This window comes from Pezoporus flaviventris, unplaced genomic scaffold (genome assembly GCF_033815535.1).
Source record: "Pezoporus flaviventris isolate CSIRO_AGI_PZ_B2104156 unplaced genomic scaffold, CSIRO_AGI_Pfla_v1 ptg000013l, whole genome shotgun sequence".
Classification (NCBI taxonomy): domain Eukaryota; kingdom Metazoa; phylum Chordata; class Aves; order Psittaciformes; family Psittacidae; genus Pezoporus; species Pezoporus flaviventris.
In genome coordinates this window covers 18,748,815-18,773,434 of record NW_026892561.1, presented here as the reverse complement: position 1 = coordinate 18,773,434, position 24,620 = coordinate 18,748,815, and the positions used below count along the sequence as shown (strand labels likewise).

The 24,620-nt window shown below is 45.1% G+C and overlaps 2 protein-coding genes across 4 annotated transcripts; one reads left to right on the top strand and one right to left on the bottom strand.

The window, feature by feature from the left end:
- Positions 1–985: 985 nt before the first annotated feature.
- On the bottom strand, positions 986–8,412 carry TOR1AIP2 (torsin 1A interacting protein 2). Of its 3 annotated transcripts, none has more exons than XM_061451986.1 (6): positions 8,010–8,412; positions 6,883–7,083; positions 4,820–5,116; positions 4,291–4,611; positions 3,729–3,893; positions 986–2,857 (listed from the first exon to the last, which is right to left on the bottom strand). In XM_061451986.1, the coding sequence occupies exons 2-6, from the start codon at positions 6,914–6,916 to the stop codon at positions 2,091–2,093; spliced, it is 1,584 nt and encodes a 527-aa protein (XP_061307970.1). In that variant the 5' UTR covers positions 6,917–7,083; positions 8,010–8,412; the 3' UTR covers positions 986–2,090. The 3 variants fall into 3 exon arrangements, with proteins under 3 accessions (XP_061307970.1, XP_061307972.1, XP_061307971.1); XM_061451988.1 differs by having other exon boundaries at positions 3,795–3,893; XM_061451987.1 differs by having other exon boundaries at positions 4,820–5,113.
- A 2,867-nt stretch (positions 8,413–11,279) lies between these two features.
- LOC133268624 (torsin-1A-interacting protein 1-like) lies at positions 11,280–24,018 on the top strand. The gene is made up of 6 exons (XM_061452010.1): positions 11,280–12,024; positions 12,316–12,384; positions 16,885–17,004; positions 18,375–18,431; positions 20,575–20,634; positions 21,467–24,018. The coding sequence occupies exons 1-6, from the start codon at positions 11,619–11,621 to the stop codon at positions 22,267–22,269; spliced, it is 1,515 nt and encodes a 504-aa protein (XP_061307994.1). The 5' UTR covers positions 11,280–11,618; the 3' UTR covers positions 22,270–24,018.
- Positions 24,019–24,620: the final 602 nt, after the last annotated feature.

Sequence of the window (24,620 nt, the reverse complement as noted above, 5' to 3'; positions counted from 1 at the left end):
AGTGATGTGTCCAAGCAGTGTGAATTTGGCCTTCCATACCCTGGCTATGCATTACAAAAACAGAGCATAAAACTGAGAGTGAGATAACATTAAAATACAGACTTCCTTCGAGATATTGACATGGTCTGCTGGTTCTTACATCAACGCCCATACTGAACTGCGCAGAGCAGAAACAGTATTTTCTGTTACCAAAGTAATGTTTACCAATAAAAAGGAGGAAGGGGAGGAAGCAACCTATATCTTATACAAAACCATGCCCTGGGCTGCCCTGCTGATGCTGAGCTGCAGCAGGTAACTCACATCTAGCCTAGTGTTTGTCACGGTTAAAACTCTTTGGTTGTGTCTTCATGTCCCCAACCAACAAAGTTGTCCTTTGACTAGAACATGAACAAATAACCCCTTCCTCTTCCTTCGTTTTGTCCCCTCCTCCAAGTTAGTGGCCACATATCTCCTAAGAGACGTCAAGGCACGCAGCAGGAGGAAAGAAGAGACAGGCTGTGGTTTTAGGGTGCAGGGTTGTACCTCAGCTGGCCCATCAGTGGGGCACATCAGCAAGGCACCATTGGCAGGAGACCTGGACAGCACCAGGGTCCAGTTGCTCTAAGAAGCACTCACATGTGCTGCTTGTAAAAACACCATAGTGTTCTCAATTTGTGTCCTGTTCGGATACAGAGCCTGGCTCTGTAAGGCCCCAGTCTGTGCTGCTTATATGGAAATAAGCCATGCTCTGCTACAGCGGCTCCTTCCCTGGCAGACAACTCTGTAGGCACGAGGGTCTGACACCCGGGGCAGGTTGTTGTGTTGCTATAAATGCTGCAACCTGCACCTACCCCTGAGGTGTTCCCTGAGTTGGCTGCTCTGTCCCAGAGTCCCAGAGCACCTGCAAAAGTGCAGTGTGCAGGGGCAACACAGTGTTTCCAGGACTCAGATTTTTCTTCCTGGTATGCAGAAGAGGAGGCACAGTAAGAAACCGACTTGCTTTTGGGGGGAATTTTAGTGTTAACATGAGAGATTTTGTCTTTACCAGCAAATCCCAGCTCTGTTCCTAGTTGCTTTAGCATATGACAGAGCACCAGCTGCCTGTCAGGGAGGCCAATGTACCTTTGGAGGGCAAAGACCTGGAGTGCTACCCTATGTGATTTGAAATAAATATCAATGCTAACATCTACATTCATCAATAAAAGTGAGCTGGGGAGAGACAGGCTTCCTGTCCTCACACAGATCAGAGACCCAGGTGAAGAACAATCCATCATGTAGGGCCAAAGCTGATGCATCAGCCCAAAGATGTAGCCATAGTCTCGTGGCAGCAAAGGGATCAAGAGTGGACACTTTTTAAAAGAGGTAGCATAAGTTAAACTGTGTTACTAATTCTTTTACCTGTGCAATCAGAGCAACAGTGAGGCGGTTTCTGTTTCACTGCTCTCTGAAGTTTCTTCTAATTGATGTTTAGGGGATTTCTGAATTGCAGGCTTGTTTGGACATTCCATATTTAGGATCTGGTCTTTGCAAGGTGTCAAGCTGTCTGTGCAAGTGTGACCCTATCAGGACTGACTGGTCAAACCCCTGACTAGCAAATGAGTTTTCTTTTTGAAGTATGCCTTCAAAATGTTGGGCTTTGAGGAATTTGACCTTCCTGTGTTTCAGCAGCACTCTGAAAATGGAGAGAAACCTTCTAGATAAAGTACATTCGGAGACCAATGTACATGACATTAGCAAACTAAGAGGCAGGGAGAAATGAAAGAGATACTGAAGTATCTTTCTGGAATACTAGTTGTGTATGTTATTTGTGTATCTTCTGATAGAAATTCTACCTGCAAAGTCTTGTTTTCCCTCCTGCCTCCCCACACAGCAATGTTCTCCTGTGCAATTAGCAGTCTAGAGTACCCACTCTTCCCATCTGCCAGAAGGAAGTGTGCAATCTATCATCTCCAGGCTGGCAAACAGCCTGAATCAACTTACACCTGTCAAACTCTTTCCAGGAAGATACAAGAAACAAATTGAAAAGAAATAGCACTGTTTGTGCATGCCTCCACCAGAGCTGACAGGACCATTGTCCAACCCTCCTCTAGGGGCTCTGGCAGCCTCTGCCCCTAGGGTTTGGTGTGGACCTGGCAGCCTCCCTTCTCGATGGCCTGCACTGGGTAGATCGGTAGGACCAGGTGGGAGATGCGGCTCCACAGACCACTGAACTTGTCAGAGTCCATGTGGTCATGGGAGCTGGGGGTCCTGGTGTCAATGAACTTGGCCCAGAGGAAGTCGCGGACACTCTCCTCCGCCTGCTGGAGGCTGATGTGGGTCTCCAGCATCTCCTCCTCCAGCAGCACAGTCAGCAGCAGGGCCACGTCCTTGAAAGCAGCACTTTCATGGTCACAATATTTGTAGAAAATGAGGGTGGCCCCTGCCGGCAGCAACTCAAAGCGGTGGATCACTGCAGCATGGCTCCTAGCCTGGAAAGCTGAGCTCAGCTCCATGTCCACCTCCAGCTTGGCCTTGTCACTCTGGAGCCTGGATTTCCCCATGCCATCAATCTGGACCGTGCTGCCATGTAGGGCAGCCGAGTAGGTGTCAGCCACATGGGTGCTAAGGCATCGCAAGGTCTGCTCACCCTTGCGGGCAGCTGTAAAGATAATGATGGCTGGCTGTGTGTGGTGAGATGCATTGAGGTGCTTCTGCAGGAACTTGCGCCCACGAAGCCAGAGTTGAGGACTCTGCCCCGGAAACCTTTCCTGCAGCTGGTTGAACTGCAACAGGAATGCCTCCACCGTGGGGTTCTTGGGGGCTTGCTGGGAACTGGAGGTTGGGTTGCTGAAGCAGAGTAGGCAGAGACCAAGCAATAGAAGGCTCAAGGTGATAAGCCCTGTTCAACAGGGGAAAGACCCAAGATGGGGAACAGAAGTCAGTCCCAAGTGACCTGCAATGATATGCTACAAAGTAGCTATGAAGGTTCTTTTTTCTCATTTCAGACCTTTTCCCCTACACTAGGAAAGTGGTTCAAATTGACGTTCTCTGGGGACCCAAGAATGAAGCAGCTGCTCCGCCCATGCGGCTACCCACCAGATGGGGGGGCTACAGCTCCAGAGATGGAGGCAAGGACAAAGCTTTTTTGCGCAGAATTTCCTGAGGAAATTGCAGCTACAAGCTTTTCTTTCACCCTCTCTGTTTGCTTTAAGGTTTGTGGCTGTTCAGAGTACCTATCTCCACATAGTGACATGGTTTAGTGGGGGACTTTGCAGTCCTTCAGTAAAGGTTGGGCAGGATGATCTTAAACGACTTTTCCAACCTAGCTGATTCTATGATTCTATATACAGGTGTCTGACCCAGCTAAAGTGTTGTGTTCTCTGCCTTCCTCCTAGCTATGCTGGGTGAACAAAGGCTACCATGCTTCTGCCCCAAAAAGGACAGCAAGGTCCAGACACAACTGCTTCTGTCCCTCTCCAGATCAGCATCACAGTTCCTGCTTGGGGCCCCATGACACAGAGAGAGACTGGGAAGGGAAACCATCAATGTAGTGGCATCAGACCTCCCAGGGCATGCCAGGGTAATCCCAGCAGTCTGAACATGCTTTTCATGAGCATGTATGCCTGCTTTGGAGTACTCAGAACTGGATGAAAGCTGTTACTATAGGTTCAAACAGAGCCTATTTTTAAGGGAATGTTTTTTCCCTCAAGCCCTCAGAAAAGGCTGTGAAAGGTCCCAAGAGAGAAGAATTATTAAATGTGCTTCATTACTTGTTCCTGGAGGATCAGGGCCTTCCAGTCGATGAGTAACATGCAAGGGAAGCTTCTTTTCCTCACCTTTCAGGAAGAGGGACTTTTTTGCCTTCTCCTGGTCTGTGTTTTGAGTGGTGATATTCTGCAAGCAGGACTGAGCCTCTGGCTTTGGAGATGTGTGCCCTACAGTAAGAAAAAGAAATGTGCCACTCACGGTTGAGGGAACAGGTAAATTGAGCTGTAATAAGAAAAGCAACAGAGCTGCCAGGAGCTCCCAGCTGAGGGAAAGAGTTAGAAGTCAATACTGCTTTGCATTAATACTGCTTTGAGTCTTGACAGTCTGCTATTTGAGCAGGGGAAGGAGAAAGATAATGCAGAGTGCAGTGTGATTTCATGCAGGACAGTACCCAAAGGAGAGAGAAAGAGAGAAGCCAGATAGTTTCTTATACCTTCTTTCATGCTTGACTCTGGAGAATTGACAATAAGCACTAGAGATTTCACCTTACCATTTTTCTAACACCTATGCAAAGTGTAGGCATGTGAATAGTGGAAGAGCAGCAACATGCAGCCACCAGCTCACCTTTCATCCCATGTCTGTTCCTTAACATGCCTTGGGATCCATTTTCCTGTGTTTCTTGCTCCATGTTCTCTTCTGGCTCCTGATCTAAGAGAGGAGCACTGGTGCCCTTCTCTGGCAAGGGGTCCTTTGTGATATCTTCTGTGGCAGTCACAGACGAATGTGTCACTTTACTGTCAGAGCTTAGTGACTTGCTTCTTGATGAAGCATCTTCCTCTGCTGTGTAGGAGCTTTCATATTGCCTGCTTATCTCCTGGTCCTCCTGTGTTTCCTGCTGTACAGGGCTGTCTCCTTTGCTGTCCATTTTATCATGGGCCAGCTTGGCTATGGGGAATAAAATTTGCAGACCTACACTTACCTCTCTTTGGTCTTATTCAAGAACCAACAACCCCCTCCTGCATTTTTGGAAACACATTTGATGATTCTCTATACAGATGAACACAAGGCAGTGAACACAGCACTTTACCTGGGTCAGATATCTCTATATAGAGATTTTTGGATTTTTGGAAATGCTGGATGGGGAGAGACTCACCTTCATCCAAGTCATCTTCTTCCTGGCATCTTTTGGAGACACCATCACTTGTTTTCCCAGATTCTTCCAGTGCTATTTCAGCTTCCTGGTTAACCTTCTCTGCTGTGGGGCCAGCTAAATCAGACAGTGTTGTGTCTCCATCAGGAGTTGGTGATTTACATACTGAAGAGTCCTCCTCTAGTTTGCAGGAGGTCTCAGGCCACCTGCTTGCCACTTGGTGCTCAAGTGTTTCTTGGGTGGGCTCTTGGTGGACAGGATGCTCTGCTGTGCTCTGATCCTCATCCTGGGCTGGCCCTGCTGTTGAGATCAGAGTTCAGAAGCTCAGCTAGGCATACAGGAATCAAGAATACCCTGTGCTTTACCACCACCCTGTAAAATTCCCAGTTCTTGCATTTCAGAAACATCTACCCCAGGTGAGACGGGGGAGAGAATAGGTGACCGAAAGTGAGAAAACTCACGGCTTGAGATCAGGACAGCTGAATAAGTGAAGGAGAGGAGGGGAAACCACAAGCAACGCAAAGGCAATTGCTCACCATCTCCTACAAGTGGACTGATGCCAGGCCACTCTTTGAGCACTGTCCAGCCTGAACCAAACCCCCTCTCCCTTTCTTCCTGTATCGTTTTTTGTTAGAGTGTGATGTTACACTTTATGCAATAACCCATTTCCCACCTTGGGTCTCCACCCAATCTTCTCCCCCCCCCCCCCCCCCAATTATTTGTTTGGAGCAGGGAGAGGAGGGGGGAAGAGAAAGCCTTGATGCCACACCAGCACTGTGGAGAGGAGGGGGGAAGAGAAAGCCTTGATGCCACACCAGCACTGTTCAGCCATCACCAAAACACTGCTGTGTTATCAACACTATTTTTTTTTAAACACAAATCCAAAACACAGCACTGTACAGGCTGCTGTGAGCAAAGTTAACTCAATCCCAGTCTATGTGCATGCTGGGGCGAGCAATTCTTTTATTATGTGGTAGGATATGTTGCCACACCTTCCACAGATAGTGGGGTTTCCTAGGTTGGCAAATTAAGGTGATGGATTTGAAGAATTTCTAAGGTTGTTGTTGAGAACTGGCCAGAATAGTTACACAAAAGCACTTCAAGCATCTGTTTGAATTGTAAATGTCAGCTCTGCTCATGCTCCTTCTCTGCTCCTGTTCTGGAGCTGCTCTCCCAGACAGCTATGGTAACATATAATTAAAAGCAAACAGTGGAGCATAATTCAATAGAGAAATACTTACTCAGAACACTGAAAGTAAGTGTTTGTAACACATTTTGAATCTTACAAAACCAAACAGTGCAGCTCAAATTTCAGGCACTATTTGTGGAAAACTCCTTATGAATGATCAAGCACTATAATGACAGAAATGATTATGCTAAAACTAGAATAAAGACTGATAAAAATGGCAAGGAACTCCCCGCTAATTTGAAAATGGAGAAAAACGTGCCCTTGTCACATGTCAGAACATGCTGTCCTTTGGAGCATGACTTTTACATTCCTTGTTGCTGATTATGATGGGAAAACTTCTGATCACTTAGGATGGATCTGAACTAGTTACAGCATCACAGTATCACTGAAATATATAGTAGTCATAATGAGGCACATGGAAGATGTAAGTACAGGGTAGAAACTGAACCAGGAAGAACCTCAAGGTATCCTGCTATTCAAGCTGGGTACAAACAGCACTCCTTGCTGTGCCTCCTCCAGAGGTTTTCCATCCATAGGTGATGGAAAACTGGCCTATTATGTAAGCATCTGTAGATGGGAAGCACTGGGATGCAGTGAAGAAAGCTCTCCCAGCTGTAGCTGCATCTTTAGCCTTTCTTGGGCTGCCATTCTGGACACAGAGTGTAAACCTGTTGCAGACTGGAATCCAAAACTGAAATAACTTGTTAATCTTTCACCCTTCAAAAAAAGATAGCAACTTGCTTTTCTGGGTCTGGAAAAGAGGGGATTTTTTTTTTTTTTATTATTATTATTTTGTTTAGGTTTTCCATATCACTGTTGAAGTGTTCTTGCAAAGGGGTTTTCCTAGTAGATGGAGTTAAGCATATGATTCACTTACCTCCAGAGAGATCCACACTTGGATTCTCTTCCATTTTCTTTCTTCCCTGGAGCTCTGGCTTCTGCACCGTTTTGTTTCACTTTCTTCTTTGGTCATAAGAAGACGTATCTCCCTGCTGTCTGAGTGGCTGATCAAATCCTACCCTCCTCACAGACACCATCCTGTCTAGGTCTTGGGAGTTGCTATTAAATGCCCATAAACCTGATAACCAGAAACACAGGAGCAGTGATTCATGGTAAAGAAGGAGGCTACTCCCTCCTCGATTACCAAGGTGATATGAAAATGGACGGATACTGCTGATAAACTGAAACCTTTAGCCCAAGAGCTATTAGATATTTTGCTTCCCGCAGGCTGCTGTCTTGGGGCAAGCCAGTGGAGGGAGGCACCGGTTTGTCACCCAGGTGGACCTGGATGGACTCATGCGCTCTTGAGATGGCAGGCCTGGAGCCTGGGGCTTGGCAGGCTGCCCCATGTGCTTCCAGGCACCTGGGATCCCACAGCCAGGCCGACACAGAGCAGTGAGCCTGTTCCACCTTACCTTCCTGCCTCTGGCACGTCAGAACGGGAGACAGTGGTGCTGGGAGGGGAAGCCACTGACAGAAACACCGACTGGCCTGTGTGCAGCACTGTTACCCCCAGCCGACCCTCAGCAGTGCCCTAGCTGGGTGCTGTGAACATGGAGCAACACCCTGACTCTCCTACACCCCCAGAAATACTTCCCCCTCTGCTAAAATGCTTTGGGACTGGATGGCCATGCTGGCCTGCTAGTGTAACCTCAGAAAGTGGATGGCTTCACAACAGCAATGCCTGCCTGCGGAAATCCGTGCAGCACGGAAAACTCCTGAGCAGCTTTCCCCACTGGGAGTGGTTTATGGGGATTTCCATACAGAAATCTCAAGCGCAGCCTTCTCAGCAGCCCGTCTAGCATAGCGGGGCACCTTCTCCCAGCCGCACTGTCTCTACAGTTGAGCTTTCCTGCTAAACACCAGATTTGGGAGGCAGGGTGGGAGGGTGTAAAACTGCTGCTCCTTGCCGCCCAGCTCTCGTCCCTCCCCTCCCTGTGCTGCTGCCTCTGGCAGAAGAAGGAAGTCAGAGGAACAAAGTGGTTTGCAGAGTCAGACGCTTACCCGGGCAGGTTCGGAGCTGCTCAGGGCGCCGAAGTGAAGCAGGGGCGGCAGGAGGAGGCCAGCGCTGGCCACTCCACTTGCCCTTCCCAGAGGCCTTTCGGCTCCGCTGGGGGCCGGACTGCCCCGGCACCCGACACACACCCTTAGTCATCCACTGTCAACGTGACAGTGAACTCTGCCCTTCCCCGGCTGCCGGCAGGCTGCTGGGAGCTGTAGTTCTCCTTCGCTCCTTCTCACCAAAGGCGGGCGGATTTTCCGCAGCCGTTCTCGGGAGCGTTCAGGAAACTGTGACTTCTTTTCTTTGGCTGTATTTCTGAATGCGATCGTGCGCAGTTTCTTTCTGGCAAACTGGATGACCATCAGCTTCCTGCATTAAGTAACAACGCTGCAAATTTAAACTAAATGACAGTGAGGAGGGAACTGTTTTGAGAGTTGATTTATGTAGATTAAAAGTGCCACAAGAAAAAGAAAAAAAGCCAAACGTGTAGCCAGCAAACCCCGGGCTCTGGAAATGTCACACTGTGCAAGTGCAGGGAAGATGGGGAGCCATGGGCTGTGAAATGGAGTGTCTAGCGTCAGCCTGGAGGGTAAGGGGTGGGGAGCCCCGCAGTGCTTCCTGTCCAGTGTGGTCCAGAGACTGCAATGCGGAAAGGTCAGAGAGAGTGTGTGCAGCTGCTTCTGGCCTCATTTGGGCAATGGTTTTCCAAAAAGTGCTGATCTGACTTCTTGTGCCCACACAGGGGAAAAGTTCCAGCCTCTTCCCTGTTCCCCCCCCCTGCCCAGAACACTTTTCATAGGAAGCAGTGGCATGGTGCAGGGCATGCCAGGAGAAAGGCACAAGGAGCAGCAGCACAGAGGTGGCAACTTCCACTGGGGATGCCAAGCCAGAAAGGGGCTGCTTGTGCCCCGGGACAGAACCAGCCAGAGTGTGCCCTGCTCCATCTCTGTCTCTTCCCAGGCCTTCACAAGCTGCCTCCTGCCCTATGGCCAACTGTGTGTCCATCATTTGACTGTATTGTAACTGAGCAATAATGAAACACGTGTCACACTACACAAGAGGTGAGCGTGTGCATAGGTATCAATACCGATGCCGGTCATATCAGGAAGGTGAGGCATGTATGGGCACAGTGCATGTAGCAACTGCAGAATTGCACCTTCTCTTCAGGAGCACAGAAAAGCAGTGGCTTCCTCTGAGACTCACACAGTCACTCTGATGCTGGTGGCCATCCCCTCCCTCCCTGGTAGATTCAGCACATTCCTTTATAATGGCCAACCTCCTACTGGATTCAGTAGAGGCTGTAAAACCAACAGAATGACAAAGCAGGGAGGAAAAAGCCTGAGAGGCTCATGTATGGAGACCAAGATCTCCCAAGCACCCTGCTCTTGGTTGCTGTCCATCTCATATCCCAGCCAGTGGCACATTTGACTTGGTCTGCTTCTAGCCATAAGAGATAGCCAACATGGGCAAAGCAGATGGGAGCTGCAGGTGTCAAAGGTGTCATGAAAATCAAAGTATTTTACATCCTTCTGTCCTTACAACTAGCCAGTCCCTTCACTACAGGAGGCAACTGGGAGCAGGCAGAGGGAGGGGCCTCATCAGGGAAGCATAAGAGTCATGAAATCTGTGGTGGAATGCCAGCATAGCAAGTGGTGAGGAAAGAGGTGTGTGATGAAGTTAAGGGATAGCTTCATCCTGTGCAGGATGAGAACCCAAAAAGCAGTTTGGCAGGAGAATTAACTGGTAGGTCTATGACATGAAGACATCCACCATCACAAAACTCTTACAAAAAGGCATGTTGACATTATCTTATGCTGCTTTTCTTCCTTTAGTGTCCACAAAGTCATGGGATAAGAGCTGGGATATAGTATTGTAACTTAACAAATCCAGTCTTTTTTTTTACTCAAGTTTGAGAAAGGATTTTATTTAAACAAGAAAAACATTTTCTCTCAATCTGCAGGAGAATCAGCAGTGACCAGGTGAATTATGAAGGTCATGCTATGTAAGTATTTACACAAGGTAGTCGTTTAGAAACTTTGTTTGGAAACTTGTGAATAAATTGATAGTAGAAGCTGTAGTTCCACACTCGGTCAGGAATCAGCAGGTCATCTTCTACTTGGTTTGAACTGCATGATGGTTCAGCTGTACTTTGAAACCTCCTGATGTGGTATTTGTTACATCCTCTTTCATTTCTCCATTAGAAAACATTGCTCAATATCTGTGTTCTGCTTTTACATCTTAAAAAAATAACATGTACTCTGTTGCTGGTACAGAAGGAGGTATGTGTAATGTCATAGAATCATAGAATCGTTAGGGTTGGAAAGGACCTTAAGATCATCTAGTTCCAACCCCCCTGCCATGGGCAGGGACACCTCACACTATCACCCAAGGCCTCGTCCAACCTGGTCTTGAACACCGCCAGGGATGGAGCATTCACAACCTCCCTGGGCAACCTATTCCAGTGCCTCATGTCTCACAAATACTCACTTGCTTCTAAATGAAGCTGGAATATTTATGGTGCAATAGTACAGCATTAAAATCGTGGGGTTTTAAATACATGTACAGTCAATACAGTAGCAGAAGACTGAATGGCACTTCCCTCACCCAGCCTTCTCATTTGAGCACACAGAACACCTAACTATTTACAACCCTGCAAAACAACTAACATCAAACATGAACATACATATTTTAGAGCATGGGAGATGAAGATACTGCCACTACAGATAACAGATATCATCTTCCTTGTTCTTGGCTTTTGGTTTGTTTGGGTTTTTTTAGCATGTAAAATCCTTTGGGATTTGTAAAAAGATCTCTATTTGCTTAGCAGCTTGATTCTGAACTGGTCGTGAACTGTTTGCTGCTCCGGTAACCATCTATGCAACAGTTACAGAAAACGCCAGTCCCCTGCTGAAAGATGTGAAAACCGCCTGGTTTTACCAGACATACGCAGGTGTGCAACAGTTCCAAGCACAACTCCCGTGCGTGCCCTGTTACAGTGAGTACCGACCGTAAAGCGCGCAAACTTTGCACCTGGGAGTCTTCCGACCGCCGCCGTCCCTCCGGGGGCCCCCGCTGCAGGCCCCGCTGCAAGGCCCGGCCCACCCTCCCGCGCTGCCACACGGGAGGCCGCTCCCGGGACCTCGCGGACGGTCACCCCAGCGGGGGGGGCCCCCCCGGCTGCTCACGTCCCTGCACGCCCCGACCCCTCAGGTGGGGACAGCGAAACTGCCCGCAGCGGCCGCCGCCCCGCGCTTCGCCCTGCCCTGGGCTGCTGGCAGCGGGCCTTTGCCGCCTGGAAAGCTTCGGTCGGGCCCGGCCTCCCCTCACGGGCCGCCCCCACGGGGCCCCGCCGGCCTAGGGGAGGCCGCGGCCGAGGGGCCGGCTCGGCGCGCCGGGAGCTCCCTCATTTTTTTCACTGGAGGGCAGCCGCGACGCAGCCAGGCCACGGGACGGCCGCTCCCGCCTCGCGGCCTCCCTCGGGTTCCTCCCGTGGCTGCGGCCGCAGGCACCGGCAGCGATCCCGCTCCGTGGGCAGGCGGGTTACGGTTGCGGGGGGGAGGAGAGGCGTGCGCAGAACGTAGCGGCGCTGGCGCAGGGCAGCGGCGCAAGCCATGGCGGGCCTGCCTCTGTACCACGTGACCCCGCGGCGCCCTCTCCGCGCGCAGGCGGCGGTGCGCGGTGAAGCGCCGGAAGCTGTGGTGGTTGGGACCGCCCCGCGGCGGGCCCGGCGGGAAGTGAGGTTCGCGGAGCCGCCCCCGCGGCGGGAAGGCGGCAGCTTCGGTCCCGCGAGGCGCGGAAAAGCAGCAGCCGGCGGTCGGGGCGCGGGGCGGCGGGGACGGCGGCGCCGTGGGGCTGCGGCGGGCAGGATGGTGGGGGACAGCGATGGGCAGGCTCCGCCGGACGCCACCGAGCTGAAGCACAGGCGGAAGAGCCCCCGTTTGGCGGCGGCGCGGGCGGAGGAGGCCGAGGCGGAAGCCGTGGCCGTGGCCGAGCCCGGCCCCGGAGGGGCGCTGGAGGGTGAGCGCAGCGTGCTGCGGTGGATCCTGCGGTTGGGGCGGCAAGAAATGGGGCGGGCGGGCGGGCTCGCCCTCTGCTTAGCTGAGGCCGCCTTGCTGGAGGGCGCAGCGGCGCCCGGGGGTATACTGAGTCGGGGGTGTCCTCCCGAATAGCCCCGCTGGAAGCACTGGGGCGTCTCAGTGAGTCTGAAATGGGTGTTTGGTGCTGCTGGAAGGCTGTCAGGCTGGAGTCCGGTGGGCTTGAGCTGAGCTGCCCGGGCTTGCTGCTCCCCTCACCCACTTCTCGTTTCAGGAGATGAGCATCACTTTGGGATTCCGGACTCCTTGACTCGGCCGCCTATTAAAGCATGTAGATCGCCAGGTAGGCTTTAACCTGGAGAGGTTACTGTATATGCTGCTTGCAAAGTGCTGAAATGCCCAAGACTGGAGGAAATTGAGTTTATTGGGTTTTAGCTCTATTGTGGACTTTACCGTGATTCTGGCATACAAGTGAATAAATCCCGCTGTGGTTTGTATTGCTGACATAAGAGATGAGGAGTGCTTATCGGTCTTCCACAAGGATTCATGCATGTAGAGCATGCTGAAGCCCTTAGGTGGCTGTTTTATCTAGTGCATCACCTGGAGTAGTACTTTGCCACAGCATGAAAATAGAGACTAACTTATTTTACTAACACTGCTTGGTTTGTAAGGGCTGAATTAAAATTAAGTATCTTGAGCTGCAAAAAGAGATCATTGCGAGAGTTTGCTTGGTATATACTGAGCAGTGTTGCTTATGAGGAAGTGAGTAATTTGGGCTTTCCTGGCCTTTCTCTGAAGTACCAAGCACATATCAGTACTTGCTCTTGGACACTGGACTAGACAAGCTGTTGGGTTAGCTTTGTTTGGTACCTTGTTTCTTTAGCTGATGAAAACTGTATCCTAACTCAGAGAGGTGTTAACTTTATGTAATACAGTCACATGTCTTTAGCCTGTCATCTATCAGAAAACTGCAAGTAAAGTGTATTTCCTTCCCTTTTAGTGTGTTGGTCTGTTTTGGGTTGGACTGTGTACATTATTAGTATGTGGCAATTTTCAGATGGATAAGGACTCTCATTAGGCTCTTGTTGCAGCTGTAGGGCATGACCTTAGTTATGTGGTACTGTCCTTAAGAAATGTTGCCAATATTATGCTTCAGAAGCAAAATTCAAAGGAGGTGTGGAAGCATCTTGAGGGAGGAATAGGGGGGTTATGAGTATGTCTTTGGGAAAGTGCAAAGGTTTATCTGGAAAAAAGCTGTGGGAAGCTGTTACTCCCAAATGATATCTAACAGTACTAACATATGTGGTATTTTAAATGTGGCTGGGCTGCTTTGGGAGTTACAGAGGTGTGCGGTTTTTTTTAAGTAAGCATCTCTAAAAATGAAACTGGGGGAGAAATGTCCTCCCCCCACCTCCCCAAACTCTTAACAGTGGTATTTCATTATAGTCACAGCAGGCATAAAAGTGTGACCCTAATGCTTTATATAGGAATGAAGATGTAATTTTCCCCCTCATAGTCCTATAGCTGTACAGTACTGTTTTTTTTTCTGCAGAGTTTAGGGGAATGCAGGGTCTGTGAGGCAGCAGGAGTAGATTTTTATAAAGACATAATTGCCATGCTTCCCTGAACAGAATGGAAGCAAAACCACAACTAGAGAAACTGGTTTCTGGCATCTGCTTAGAGGTTTTAAATATAGATTAGGAAGTTTGCTTCTAGAGCTAAAGAGTTAGAAGAGCCTGCAAACCCTACCCTGAACCAGGCATCTTCTAGATCAGCAAGCTAAAGATGGGTGTTCTTGCAGTCTCCATTTAAGTTGTCTTAAAATATGCAAGTTGGTGTCCTGGGTTTAGCACTTGTTGTTCTTCAACTTTCAGCAACCCCACAACAGAAGGATCCTCTGAGAGACCAGGCAAGGTGGACAGCTGCTCAAGTTCCTCAGTCTCCAAAGCAGCAATTGTTGTTCTGTATTGTCCTGGGTTTAGCAGGACAGTATAGATTATTTATGAGTGTGAACACTGATACAAAAAGAACTGTCGTGGTTTAAACCCAGACAGACAGCTTGTTCACTCGCTCCCCCCCTTTCCTCCCTCTTTCTTTCCCTCCCCCTGCTCCTGGGGGGACAGAGAGGAGAACTGAAAAGAATGCAACTCCCATGGGTTGAGATAAGAACAGTTTATTAACTAAGGTATAAGACACTACTGCTACCACCAATAATAATAATGATAAAGGGAATAACAAGGGAAGAGAATACAGCACCTCAGCACCAGCCGACCGATAACTTGCCCCACCCCACCAGACCAAGCACCGACCGATACCTCCTCCAGCCCTGCAGTCCCCCAGCCCTTCTGGCTAACTCCCCGTTACATCCTGGGCATGATGTGATGTGGTATGGAATACCTCTTTGGCTAGCTTGGGTCAGGTGTCCTGTCTCTGCTTCCTCCTGGCTTCCCCTCCTCCCTGGCAGAGCATGAGGCTCACAAAGTCCTTGGCCAAACCAAAACATTGTTATCAGCTCTGTTCCCAGACAGAAAGTCAAAACACAGCATTGCACCAGCTACCAAGAAGGAGAAAAATGACTGCTCCTGCTAAACCCAGGACAGTATGGCCTACAACTGTATGAGTTAAAGGTAGGCACTGGGTGGTATTGGCACTCAAGTTTATAGTGTCTGTTGTTGCTGTGGATACATTCCAGCAAGTGTTTTGTGGGCTTATCTCTGTTGAAAAAGATTGAACCCATAGGGGTAGATACATACTAGACTTAAAAGAACAACTTCCATTATGTTGAAATAGTGGCTTTATATTTTGGTTTATAAACATGTAGTTTATGAACTCACAGATTGCTAATCCCTTTGATTAAAAATGGGTATAGTAAGAAGATCACTCTTTCTTGGCAGGTGACTGTGCAGTAAGTGCCTGGCTAGCAGATTTAAGGTGGATTGGGAAATCCTCAACAGCTGGGAGGCAGGAATGATCCTTTGGATGGGAGGCTTAATGCCATGTAAGGAAAGAACAGGAATGTCTGGACTGGAATTTGTATCTATTTCTAGGAAAGTTACGCTTCATAAAGGGAGAGTTACTTTTCTCTGTAGGAGATGCCATATGTGCTGTCTGCTTGCACTAATAATCTTCTTGTTGGTGATAGCCGTTGTTACAGAAGGTGCTGATTCACAGGCTGTCTTCATGTGAGAAATGAAGTTGTATGTATTTAAATCTTCTGCTTTTACAGCAACTTTTAAGAACACTTCAAGAGACAGAGTACTGATTGATGCAAAGAAGGGGAGAGGAATTAGAATGTATGGACTGCATGAGTAGCCTTTTTTAGATTCATAGATCTTCCTGGTTTTGTGATTACTAGCTACTGCTACTAGTGAGATTTTCCTTGCAAAACGTCAGTACAAAGTGAAATATGGGTATGTTGTTTGGCATTCCTGAAGATCAAGTAATTGGAGTATCTTCATTCTTAGCTTGGTGGGAAATCAGTCACTTAACTTTTTAAGATGGTTGTGAAAATACAGTATCCCACTCACTATGTGCAAATACTGTTTGTACCTGTGACTTAATATTTTTGCTTAAAACTTAAAATTTTCTCACTTGTTCATATTTGTGGTTTGGTTTGGGTTTTTTCCTCCTTTTTATGCATTGTATACACTGACATGCTAAAGCTGCCAGAACATATTAGAAAAAGGCTATGGTTTCATTTCTTGAAGTAAAATTAATAAACACTAGGTGGCAAGCTATGTGTTACCCTCACACATATAGTGCAAGAGCTACAGAAATACATTAAACCCTGGGAGAACCCAGTACTGTTAAAAGAAAAAAAAAAAGGCCCAGTGTGAATGTCACAGAGAAAAAGTTTTACTAATTGTTTTATTCCCTTTGCTGTTTCCTCTGCTTACGCCCTTCAGTGTGATCACTGTGTCATGGTCTCTGTTCCACAGCTGTATTACAGCTCTCATTCCATATCCTGAACTGTTTTCCCCCACCTGGAATCTGGGCAACTATGTGGTTGCACTTTATCCTTTCAAGCATCTTCTCCTGGTGTTTGGCTTTTGACTGGCTTTCCAGCCCTGACCTTTGCTCTGTGACTCCTGCCATCTTCCATGCCTTTATTAGTTGTAGTAAATTAACTACATTAACTTAGTTAACATTAACTAAATTAGTTTCAGCATCTGAATGGCTGTGTAATTTGGCAAACAATCTAGAGGTGTTGGCTTAGATTCTTCCCAGCTACATGAGGGAATTAAATTATAGGTCCCCTAGATTGCCATTATGGTTAGTGAGAAAGAGAGAGAGGAGACCTAACTAAAGGATGGCTTGGACTACATAAAAAGGGGACTTATGTTCTCTATTTGCTTCTCTCTCTTTGCCCCTCTGCCCAATGCTGTGGAAGACAGCACAATTAATTGTTTGTAAGTTGTTTGCCCAAAGCTATGGGCATAATTCTCTTTACACCCATGCTTGTATATTTAGCAGTTTGCACTGATGCCCTTTAGAGTAAGGTATTTGCTGGTTCTCAGCATTTGGTGTTTTCATGTCTGGCTTGCTTTCAACTATTTTTAAGCCAAGAGCTCCTAAAAAAATAAAAATTCAAAAAATAAAAAGAGGATAAAAAAAAAAACAACCCTGTGGTGATGTAGTGAATTCAATTAATTGTGTTCATTCAATTCAATATAGTGAATAAGCTTTTCAAGTAAGTAACTCTTGGGAGATCACAACTTGAAAATCAGTTGATTTAGATCATGTAACTGTCTTGGTCTTGGAGTTTTGTGATGTTACGAGCACAAATGATAGTGCACCTATACCAATTTTCTTTTTATATTTTCTTTTTTTTGCCTCTTGATAGGCAGTCCTTCAGTTTACTTTCCTGCAGAGAATCCAACAAAGGAAAAAGCAAAGGCTTATAACAGTAATGAACCCGAGATACCAGCAGAGCATCAACCAAACCTTTATGCACCATTAAAAGGTAACAATTTTATCAAAACTGATAGTTTTATCAGTATCTTTTCCATGATGTAACAAGCGATTGCTTAAATGCGCTAAAATGACATACCTTCAGTTCTCTTACTGAAAGGGTGAGTTGTTGAGTTTAAAATCTGAATGGATGAAGATGTTTAAAAACAAAAAAACCCAGCCAAAAAAAATCAAAATCAAAGTCAGGGTGTACTCCTGCCTATGAGTCAAATTAAAACTGATTGTATTATGACAGTCATCTGCTTGGGTGTAGAATCTTAAAGTTCAAGGAAGCACAGTTTTAAACTTAGATAAATATATAGCTGTCTGTTTTCTCAAAACCAAAATAAAAAGATGGGTAATATCATACCTCCTTCAACAGCTGTTATGAGAGTGGATCTTTAATTGCCTTGGGTAAAGCAAAGTAAATCTGTTCTTTTTTTAAAAAAGATTAGTTACTTCTGACTTTAGCAGGGAGAAACAGGGTATACCAAGTGATTTTGAAGTGAGAGAGTACTTTTTCTGTTCACTGCTCAAGAGACTTTTCTGTTTGTTTCACAGAAGCAGTAGGAAAATATAGTGAAGAAGAAAATAAGGGATACTTTTTAGCCCAGCAGAAAGTGGTTGTGTTACTACAGGTGGTTTGAATACCACCTGTATACATATGCTGTGTAAAGGTTATATAGGAGAGCTGGTAACTGGTCATAGAGTGAGGTAATGGCTTGCATTCATTTGGTCAGTAACAGTCCTAATCACACAGTGTTTATGGGAGAGCACTGAAAGCAATTGTGAGTGCAGACTGACAAAACGCAGACATGAGCCCAGGTAGCTGAGATGAGCACAAGAAGACATCTGTGTCAGCCTGCTGTTTCCCAGTGGCACACACAGGCATTTTACTCAGGCAGCTAAGAACATGCCTGTGTGTGTTGGAATTACCCCAGGTCTGAAAGTGTTGTTAAGGTGGTAGCTTTACACTGTTTATTTTTGGTTTTCCCTCCTGCTGAATAGTTTTGGTTTCAGAAGTGACAAATCCAATGCCCTCCATTAGCAATCATTAAAGCTGCTAATTTCCCAACCTTTGCATTTTATTATTATAGTGTCATTACTTTTTTTTAAGAAAAAACAAGGACAGTTTTGTGTCATGTAGGGAATAGCAGTATGAAGGGCCAAATTAAGCCTTTTCTCTTAGACAATAGTTGTTTTCTCCATCTACAGAGGGTTGCAAGAGTTGTCATCGTGCAGGCTTGGTTTGGCAGCATAGTGTATGCTTCTTCCCTAATAACCTTGGAAGATTTCATAGAGCTAAAAGCATGTATGGCTTGTCTGTCTTACTCTGACCTGTGATGTGACAACCAAGTTCTTTCATTTGTACTTTGTTTTCAGAAAGAAAGGCTGAATTCCTTGAGAAGAAACAGGAGCACTGCTCAACAATATCGGCGAGTAAGTTGAAAAGTCTTTCCCTGTAATTAAGTGAAAAGTACAGCATTCTTTTCCTTTCCTCTGCTTATGGTTTTTCCCATGCCCTGGGGGACACTGTCTGGGAAGGTAGAGAGGGATCCATGAGGCAGATCCAAATGGAAGCTGGAGAAGGCAGCACATTGCAGAGCCAGAGCCCTTCTATGAAATTATTCAACTTGCTGACCACAGAAAATGACCCACTTTTCTGTGTTGTTTTTTTTTTTCTTTTTTGTCTCAATGCTTGTTTCTGTCCTGAGCAAATACACATAAACAAAGTCTTGTAAATTAGAATTCAATGTGTAGAACCTGGGGGGCTGTTAGGGCTTTGTTTTTTGAAAACCACAGTGCCTTCCAGAAGAGAAGCTCATCCTGTGGTAGCTGCATATGTGTGAAGTGTCTTTGAACTATGGATTGTTGCAGGGAGTTCTTGCTCGTCTGGTACTTTCTCTTTTCCTGTGCCAGAGGTAATAGCTGCTGCGGGAGTGACCAGTTGTGTGTTGGGTGGAGAACTTTGGGAAATCACTTGAAACTCTGAAAGTTCTAACATATCTGCAGATGTTAGGCAAGACAAATAATTTGCTTGGCCCTCATGCAAATTAGGTTGTAAACAAGGCAAGATCCTTTTGTAGTCTAGGATCTGGTTTTAGACTGTTTATTGAATTTTTTTTTCTTTTTTTTTTCTTTTGAATCACAGCTGTCTCCTAAATATGAAACATAGTCCCTGCAAACATTGCATTGTGAAATGTTACAGAATTGAGGTGATTTTGATCTGTTAACTATTAGAAGACTTCTATGTTTAGCCAGTTATAAGCTCCATGTCTGTGCCCTGTCAGGGTATGGGGTTTAAATTACAGAGTAGCGTAGCTCATTGAGTCAGTTAAGATCAAGCTTAAACCAGAGCTGCTTTTACCACTTTCTGCAATTACATTTTTACAGAAACAAGGTTATAGAATTTCTTTTAGTATTCTTGAAGCAACTACTGCAGGGTGTGGGGGTGTGTGTTCAGTTTATTCTCAATAGTAATGACAGTATCCTTATTTGGTTATGTATTATTAAAGAGCCTTCAGCTTTGAACCAGTTGCTGTAGTTCATAAGAAGACAGAAATTCTTGTGACTTTAATTAACTGAGTAAATGAAGGCAACATGCTGACCAGTAACTGCATATATTCATGCCGGCCTTTTGGGAAAGTTTTTCATAACACTCTTTCATGGATAATATCTCGTGTACTTTGCTGTCTGAGCCCATTTAAATGAATAGCCAAGAGTATATTTTGAAGTTGAAAGCTTGCATTTTGCTTTAAAACCATAATTCATCCTAAGACACTGACTGCTGATAAAGCAGGCCTCTGACCAGAGCTGGAGGGGAGGGTATATGAGACTATGCGTATAACACATTGCTTTGCTTTTGCTACTTATATCTTGCATTCTGTTGTTTTTCTAAATATGTATTAATTGAGCTTCCATTTTTCTGTTCCTCTAATTCTTGAGCGAAATCAGGAAACCTGGGGCATGAGATCCTTATGCAGAAAGTGGCAGGTTACTAAACCTCTGCCATTTTGTCTCTTGTACTTGAAATGCCCATGTCTTTATTTGCATAATTTTTCAAGAGTTAAAAATCTTTGGGGGTGACTTGTGATAGGTTGGGTACTTCTGCTTTTTATGTAAGTTTGTCAAGATGACTTAAGAACTGACATTTGGCAAATTGCATAGATGGAGAGTTGGTCTGCCAGCTGAATGGGTCTTCTCAGGCTAATAATGGTGGTGAACATGTCATTTTCCTCGTACAAGACTAGCCTTGCTTAAGTACAGGAAGGTGAATGATGCAGAAAAGGACAAAAAGCCCCATACTTGATACAGGCCTACCTGGGATGAGGTCACAGCCTTGCCCTTTGCTCCTACTTACCAGGACTGTGTTCGCTTCAACAAAGCGCTATGTAAGGGTGCTTTGTTAACCCTCCGGTAAGCCTCCTGGAATTTTGTATGTAAAGCATAAATAAGAACAGCTTTTTTGTTGAAAATAATGCAGTTTAATGATTTCAACTCCATGCTGAATTTCGCACTGGAATTTTGGTTATGATTGTTGTCTTAGTATTTTTTTCATGTTCCTTTCTGAATCTTCTAACAGGCAGAAGCAGATTTCGAGATCAGTCCAGTATAGGGAAGCATTCACTGTCTTCAACCAAAAGTAAGACTTTTGTTTCACTTCTCTTTCATGGTTATGTTACATTTAACCATTTTCATGCCTGTCCAAGTGCTTTAATTCCTGGTAGCTGATGTTAAACTGAAGGTCTTTGCCACAGCAGATGACTTGCTTGCTAGGGCATGTGTTTTCAGCATGAAGGAAAGGTGTTCTATAATAGGTAACACTTCCGTCTGAATTTAAGGTCTTCCATCTGTAGTGTTTACAAGATTTGTTGCAAGATTAAAACTGAGGTAGGCCTAGTGGTGTTCTTATTTAACAGTTGTGTTGCTGTCCTGATAGGAGTTAGGATATAAAAAGGTAGCATAAAGTATACACTCCTTTTTTGTTTCCAAAGAGGTTGGTATACTTCATCACCAAGTGAAGGAGAGGAGAAATAACACAGAAACAATTCTGGTGTTGCCAGGTTTTGTATGGGTTTTTTTCTGCAGAGCCTAAATGTAGGAAAAATATTAGCCTTTTTCAGAACTGTTTTAAGCTCTTAGTTTGGATTTGATTACATAGAATGAAGTACTGATAAACTTTCAGAAGAGCTCCTTTTTCAGAAGAATGTCTGATTTCTCAGTCAATCTGGAAATGTGCTAATAAAAATGTCCCTTTTTAATGCTGTCACTTCACTAAGTTGCTAAAGAAGTTTGTTTTGGTTTTGTTTTTTTTTTTTAAGTAGAACATCTTTATGCTCTTCAACTGCTGTACCAGTGGCTTGAGAGTGGAATGAGTTCACCGAATTCTACTGTTCCCTCTTACTTTCATCTCACTTGTTGACTTTGTTTTACTTTGAAAACATTTTCTTCCTGTTTGCTCCTCCTTTCTGTAGGTGATGGTGAATCTCAGAGTGGATTTCACAAGAGCTGGACTTTGTTACTGGTTCTGTTAATTTGTGTCACAGTGCTTTATGTCCTGTGGAGTGGAATGCCAAGTCTTCTAGATACAACTTTGTCACGTAGAGATATTGAAATTCTGCAAGCATTTCGAGCCCAGATGAATAAACTAAAAAATACTTACCAAAGTCAGGACCCCAGACTGTGGAAAAGGACCCATGTGTTCCTTGAGAAACATCTTAATGCTTCCCATCTGCATTTGGAGCCAGCCATCTTACTGTTCACAGCTGGCCAAGAAGCTGAGAAAGCACTGAGATGCCTAAGTAATGAGATTGCCAATGCTTTTGCCTTCTCCCAGAATGCTACTACAATCAGAATTAATGGGGCAGACAAAGCTGTATTGGATAGTGACATTGTCAAACTGGAGGTAGATGAAGAGCTCAGCTCGGGGTTCAGTGAAGGCAAGAAAGTTGCAGTGGTGCATCGTTTTGAGTTACTGCCTGCAGGTTCCACCTTAATCTTTTACAAGTACTGTGACCATGAAAATGCAGCATTTAAGGATGTGGCTCTTCTGCTGACAGTTCTCCTGGATGAACAGTCACTTGGAAAGGGCCTCACCTTGCAAGAAGTTGAGGAGAAAGTCCGGGATTTCCTCTGGGCAAAGTTTACCAGTTCAGATATTCCTAGTTCTTACAATAGCATGGACACAGATAAGCTGAGTGGACTGTGGAGCCGTATATCTCATCTTGTGTTGCCTATTTGGCCTGAAAAAGGCCTTCCTGTGGAGGGGTGCACATAGAAGTTGTGTAAAGGATGAACACACAAAATGTATGTTGCAATGGCTGAACAGGGAAGAACATACTGTGGCTGTTGAGCTTGGGCTGCATACAGTCTTTTCTGTGCAAAGAAATTCTACGAACTGGCAGGCTATTTCTTCTAAAGTAACTGGGACTTCTGTAAATCAGCTGCAGAATGCGAGCAAAGAACTTGTGATTTTTTTGGTTAGTTGTGTTCAGTGACTTACTCAGGCTTGGTGTCCTTGAACAGGAAGTAAGTAGTGCAGAACCACCCATCTCCTGAAGCTCTCTTGGTGCACTACTGGCTTTGCTATGAGGTTTCTTTTCTGGCAGTGCATAAAGCTGGTATTGCATTTGACAAGGTAAGAGGATGCAAAAACATCACCAACTGCCAGAATTGCTTACTTTTCTTCTAACACAAGAAAAAAAAAACAGAAACTGAAAATTATGTTAGTGTTGTGAGTCTAAGCACCAGCTTTTTCTTTATCCATCTTATCGCAACGTAATGTCACATATCTCTGGCAACTTCCTGAATGATAAAATTTCTTGAAACATTTGTGACTTATAGAGAGCCTTTCAGCAAGCATTTCTTCCTTAAATAAGCCTCCCCCAAACAGTTCTGGAGAGTGAGAAAAGCTGAAGTACAAGGATTGCTTAACCTTAGTAGTACTGATGTCAAATAATCCCTCAGCGCCTCTCTGCCTCGCTGCTTCCAGGAATTCTCTGTTCTTTGTCAAAGTTCTGCAAGTCTTAAAATTCAGGGGGAAATGATAAAATGTCATCCATGTGTGTTTAATATCTCCTTTCAAACAAAAGTTTAGGAAGACATAGATGATTTCTCATTTTAATAAAATATTTTTGCATCAAGAGAATTTATTTATTTGTGATACCTGGTACCCTAAAAAAATAACCTTTCTTCATGTGTTTGTGTATAACCTGCTGCTTGCTTTTTAAGCTTCTAGTAAAGAACAGATTTGCAATGCATGTTTTTAAAATACATTATTATTAGCGTGCCATGTGCCAAGAATTTCTCTTGCCAGACTAAAAATGCGTACTTGTTTCTATTGTAAGTATTTGGGAGGCCGGGGGGGTGGGGGGGAGAGAATTCCAGCACTTCCATTTCATTGCTGTTACTGTATGCTCTTAAACTATTGGTCTGTGGGCATTTGGTTTTATTGCATATGAAGGAAATGTGTGAAGACTGCTCTCAAATTAATAGGATATTTTCCTATAACAGCTGGGGGATTAGTGGCTCCTGGACCCATCCTTTATTCACAAACCCCTTGAGTTGTCCTGTTGCAAAAAGTCCTTCTTAAACAGAAAACCTCTTGAGGTGCTGGAGCTTCTGGGTTCTTTGTGCAAGGAAAGGTTTGGGGTGTGAAGTGGAATGAACCAAAATCACCGTAAACAGAACACAGTTTGAGAGAGACAAAGGTAGTCTCTTAAACCAGAGGTGGGTATATTGTAGCCACTGAGAGCCAGCAATGGGTAATACTTCTTATTTTAATGGGAAGAAATAGAAATGGTAAAAAGATGGGGAAGTGCTGCTGTTCTGGATGTTTAGGAATAGCTCAGGAAGGAAAAGATGGCATTTACATTTTGGACATTTCACTGGACAAATGTTTTGTTGGGTTTTGTTTTTAAATAAAACAACTGTGACTTATTTTCAAGTGTGTCCTGATAGTGTATTTGTATATTATGTAAACTAGTTTAGCAATCATTGAAAATAAATATACTTGTTTGTTTCATAAGCTGTTTTCAGATTTGTACATTCATTTGTAAGTGCTCAGACTGTGTTTTACATGTGGTTTTTTACATCTTTTGCATGTTTAAGATTGTCTCTTTTACCTTGGATCATTTAAGGAAATTGTAATAGCTCTGAATTGTCTTTTACTTGGTGTTCTTGTACTAATTCCTCAGTTCTGATTTCAGCTGGAACTAATGATATGGTTCACTTGTTTCATTAGTCTGATACAAGAGTCAGCTGCTGACAAAAAGGGATGACATCATTCTTGTTCCACTCCTAGCTGCATGTTCTATACCTCTGCTGTTGCAAGCTGGTGCCCTGTGAACTGACGAGAGACAGCCTTGCTTAAAAACTGGCTTAGAAAAAACGTATATAATGAGCAGAATTAGCAACCACAAAAAAAGGCTAAGTTGTGACACGAAAGCAGGAGATTCCATGTTCTCATACAAATAAAACATGTAATCCGGGTTATTTTTCTGTTTCTAAAACTGCTCCTACCCCCTAATTATGAGGTATTAAAGAACTATGTTCCTCAGTTTCAAGACAAAACAGGAAGATTTAATGTTCTACTTAATTTTGTGCCAGACAAAGAAGAATCACTTTTTC

What these genes read in the sequence shown, in the direction of transcription:
- LOC133268624 (XM_061452010.1), top strand. Translation starts at nt 11,619, where the DNA reads ATGGCGGGCCTGCCTCTGTACCACGTGACCCCGCGGCGCCCTCTCCGC. An exon ending in CCCCGGAGGGGCGCTGGAGG is followed by an intron (nt 12,025 to 12,315) that starts GTGAGCGCAGCG and finishes TTCTCGTTTCAG; the next exon opens with GAGATGAGCATCACTTTGGG. An exon ending in TTCACTGTCTTCAACCAAAA is followed by an intron (nt 20,635 to 21,466) that starts GTAAGACTTTTG and finishes TCCTTTCTGTAG; the next exon opens with GTGATGGTGAATCTCAGAGT.
- TOR1AIP2 (XM_061451986.1), bottom strand. Translation starts at nt 6,916, where the DNA reads ATGGAAGAGAATCCAAGTGTGGATCTCTCTGGAG. An exon ending in AGAAGATGACTTGGATGAAG is followed by an intron (nt 4,612 to 4,819) that starts GTGAGTCTCTCC and finishes TATTCCCCATAG; the next exon opens with CCAAGCTGGCCCATGATAAA. An exon ending in CCCTGATCCTCCAGGAACAA is followed by an intron (nt 2,858 to 3,728) that starts GTAATGAAGCAC and finishes CCTGTTGAACAG; the next exon opens with GGCTTATCACCTTGAGCCTT.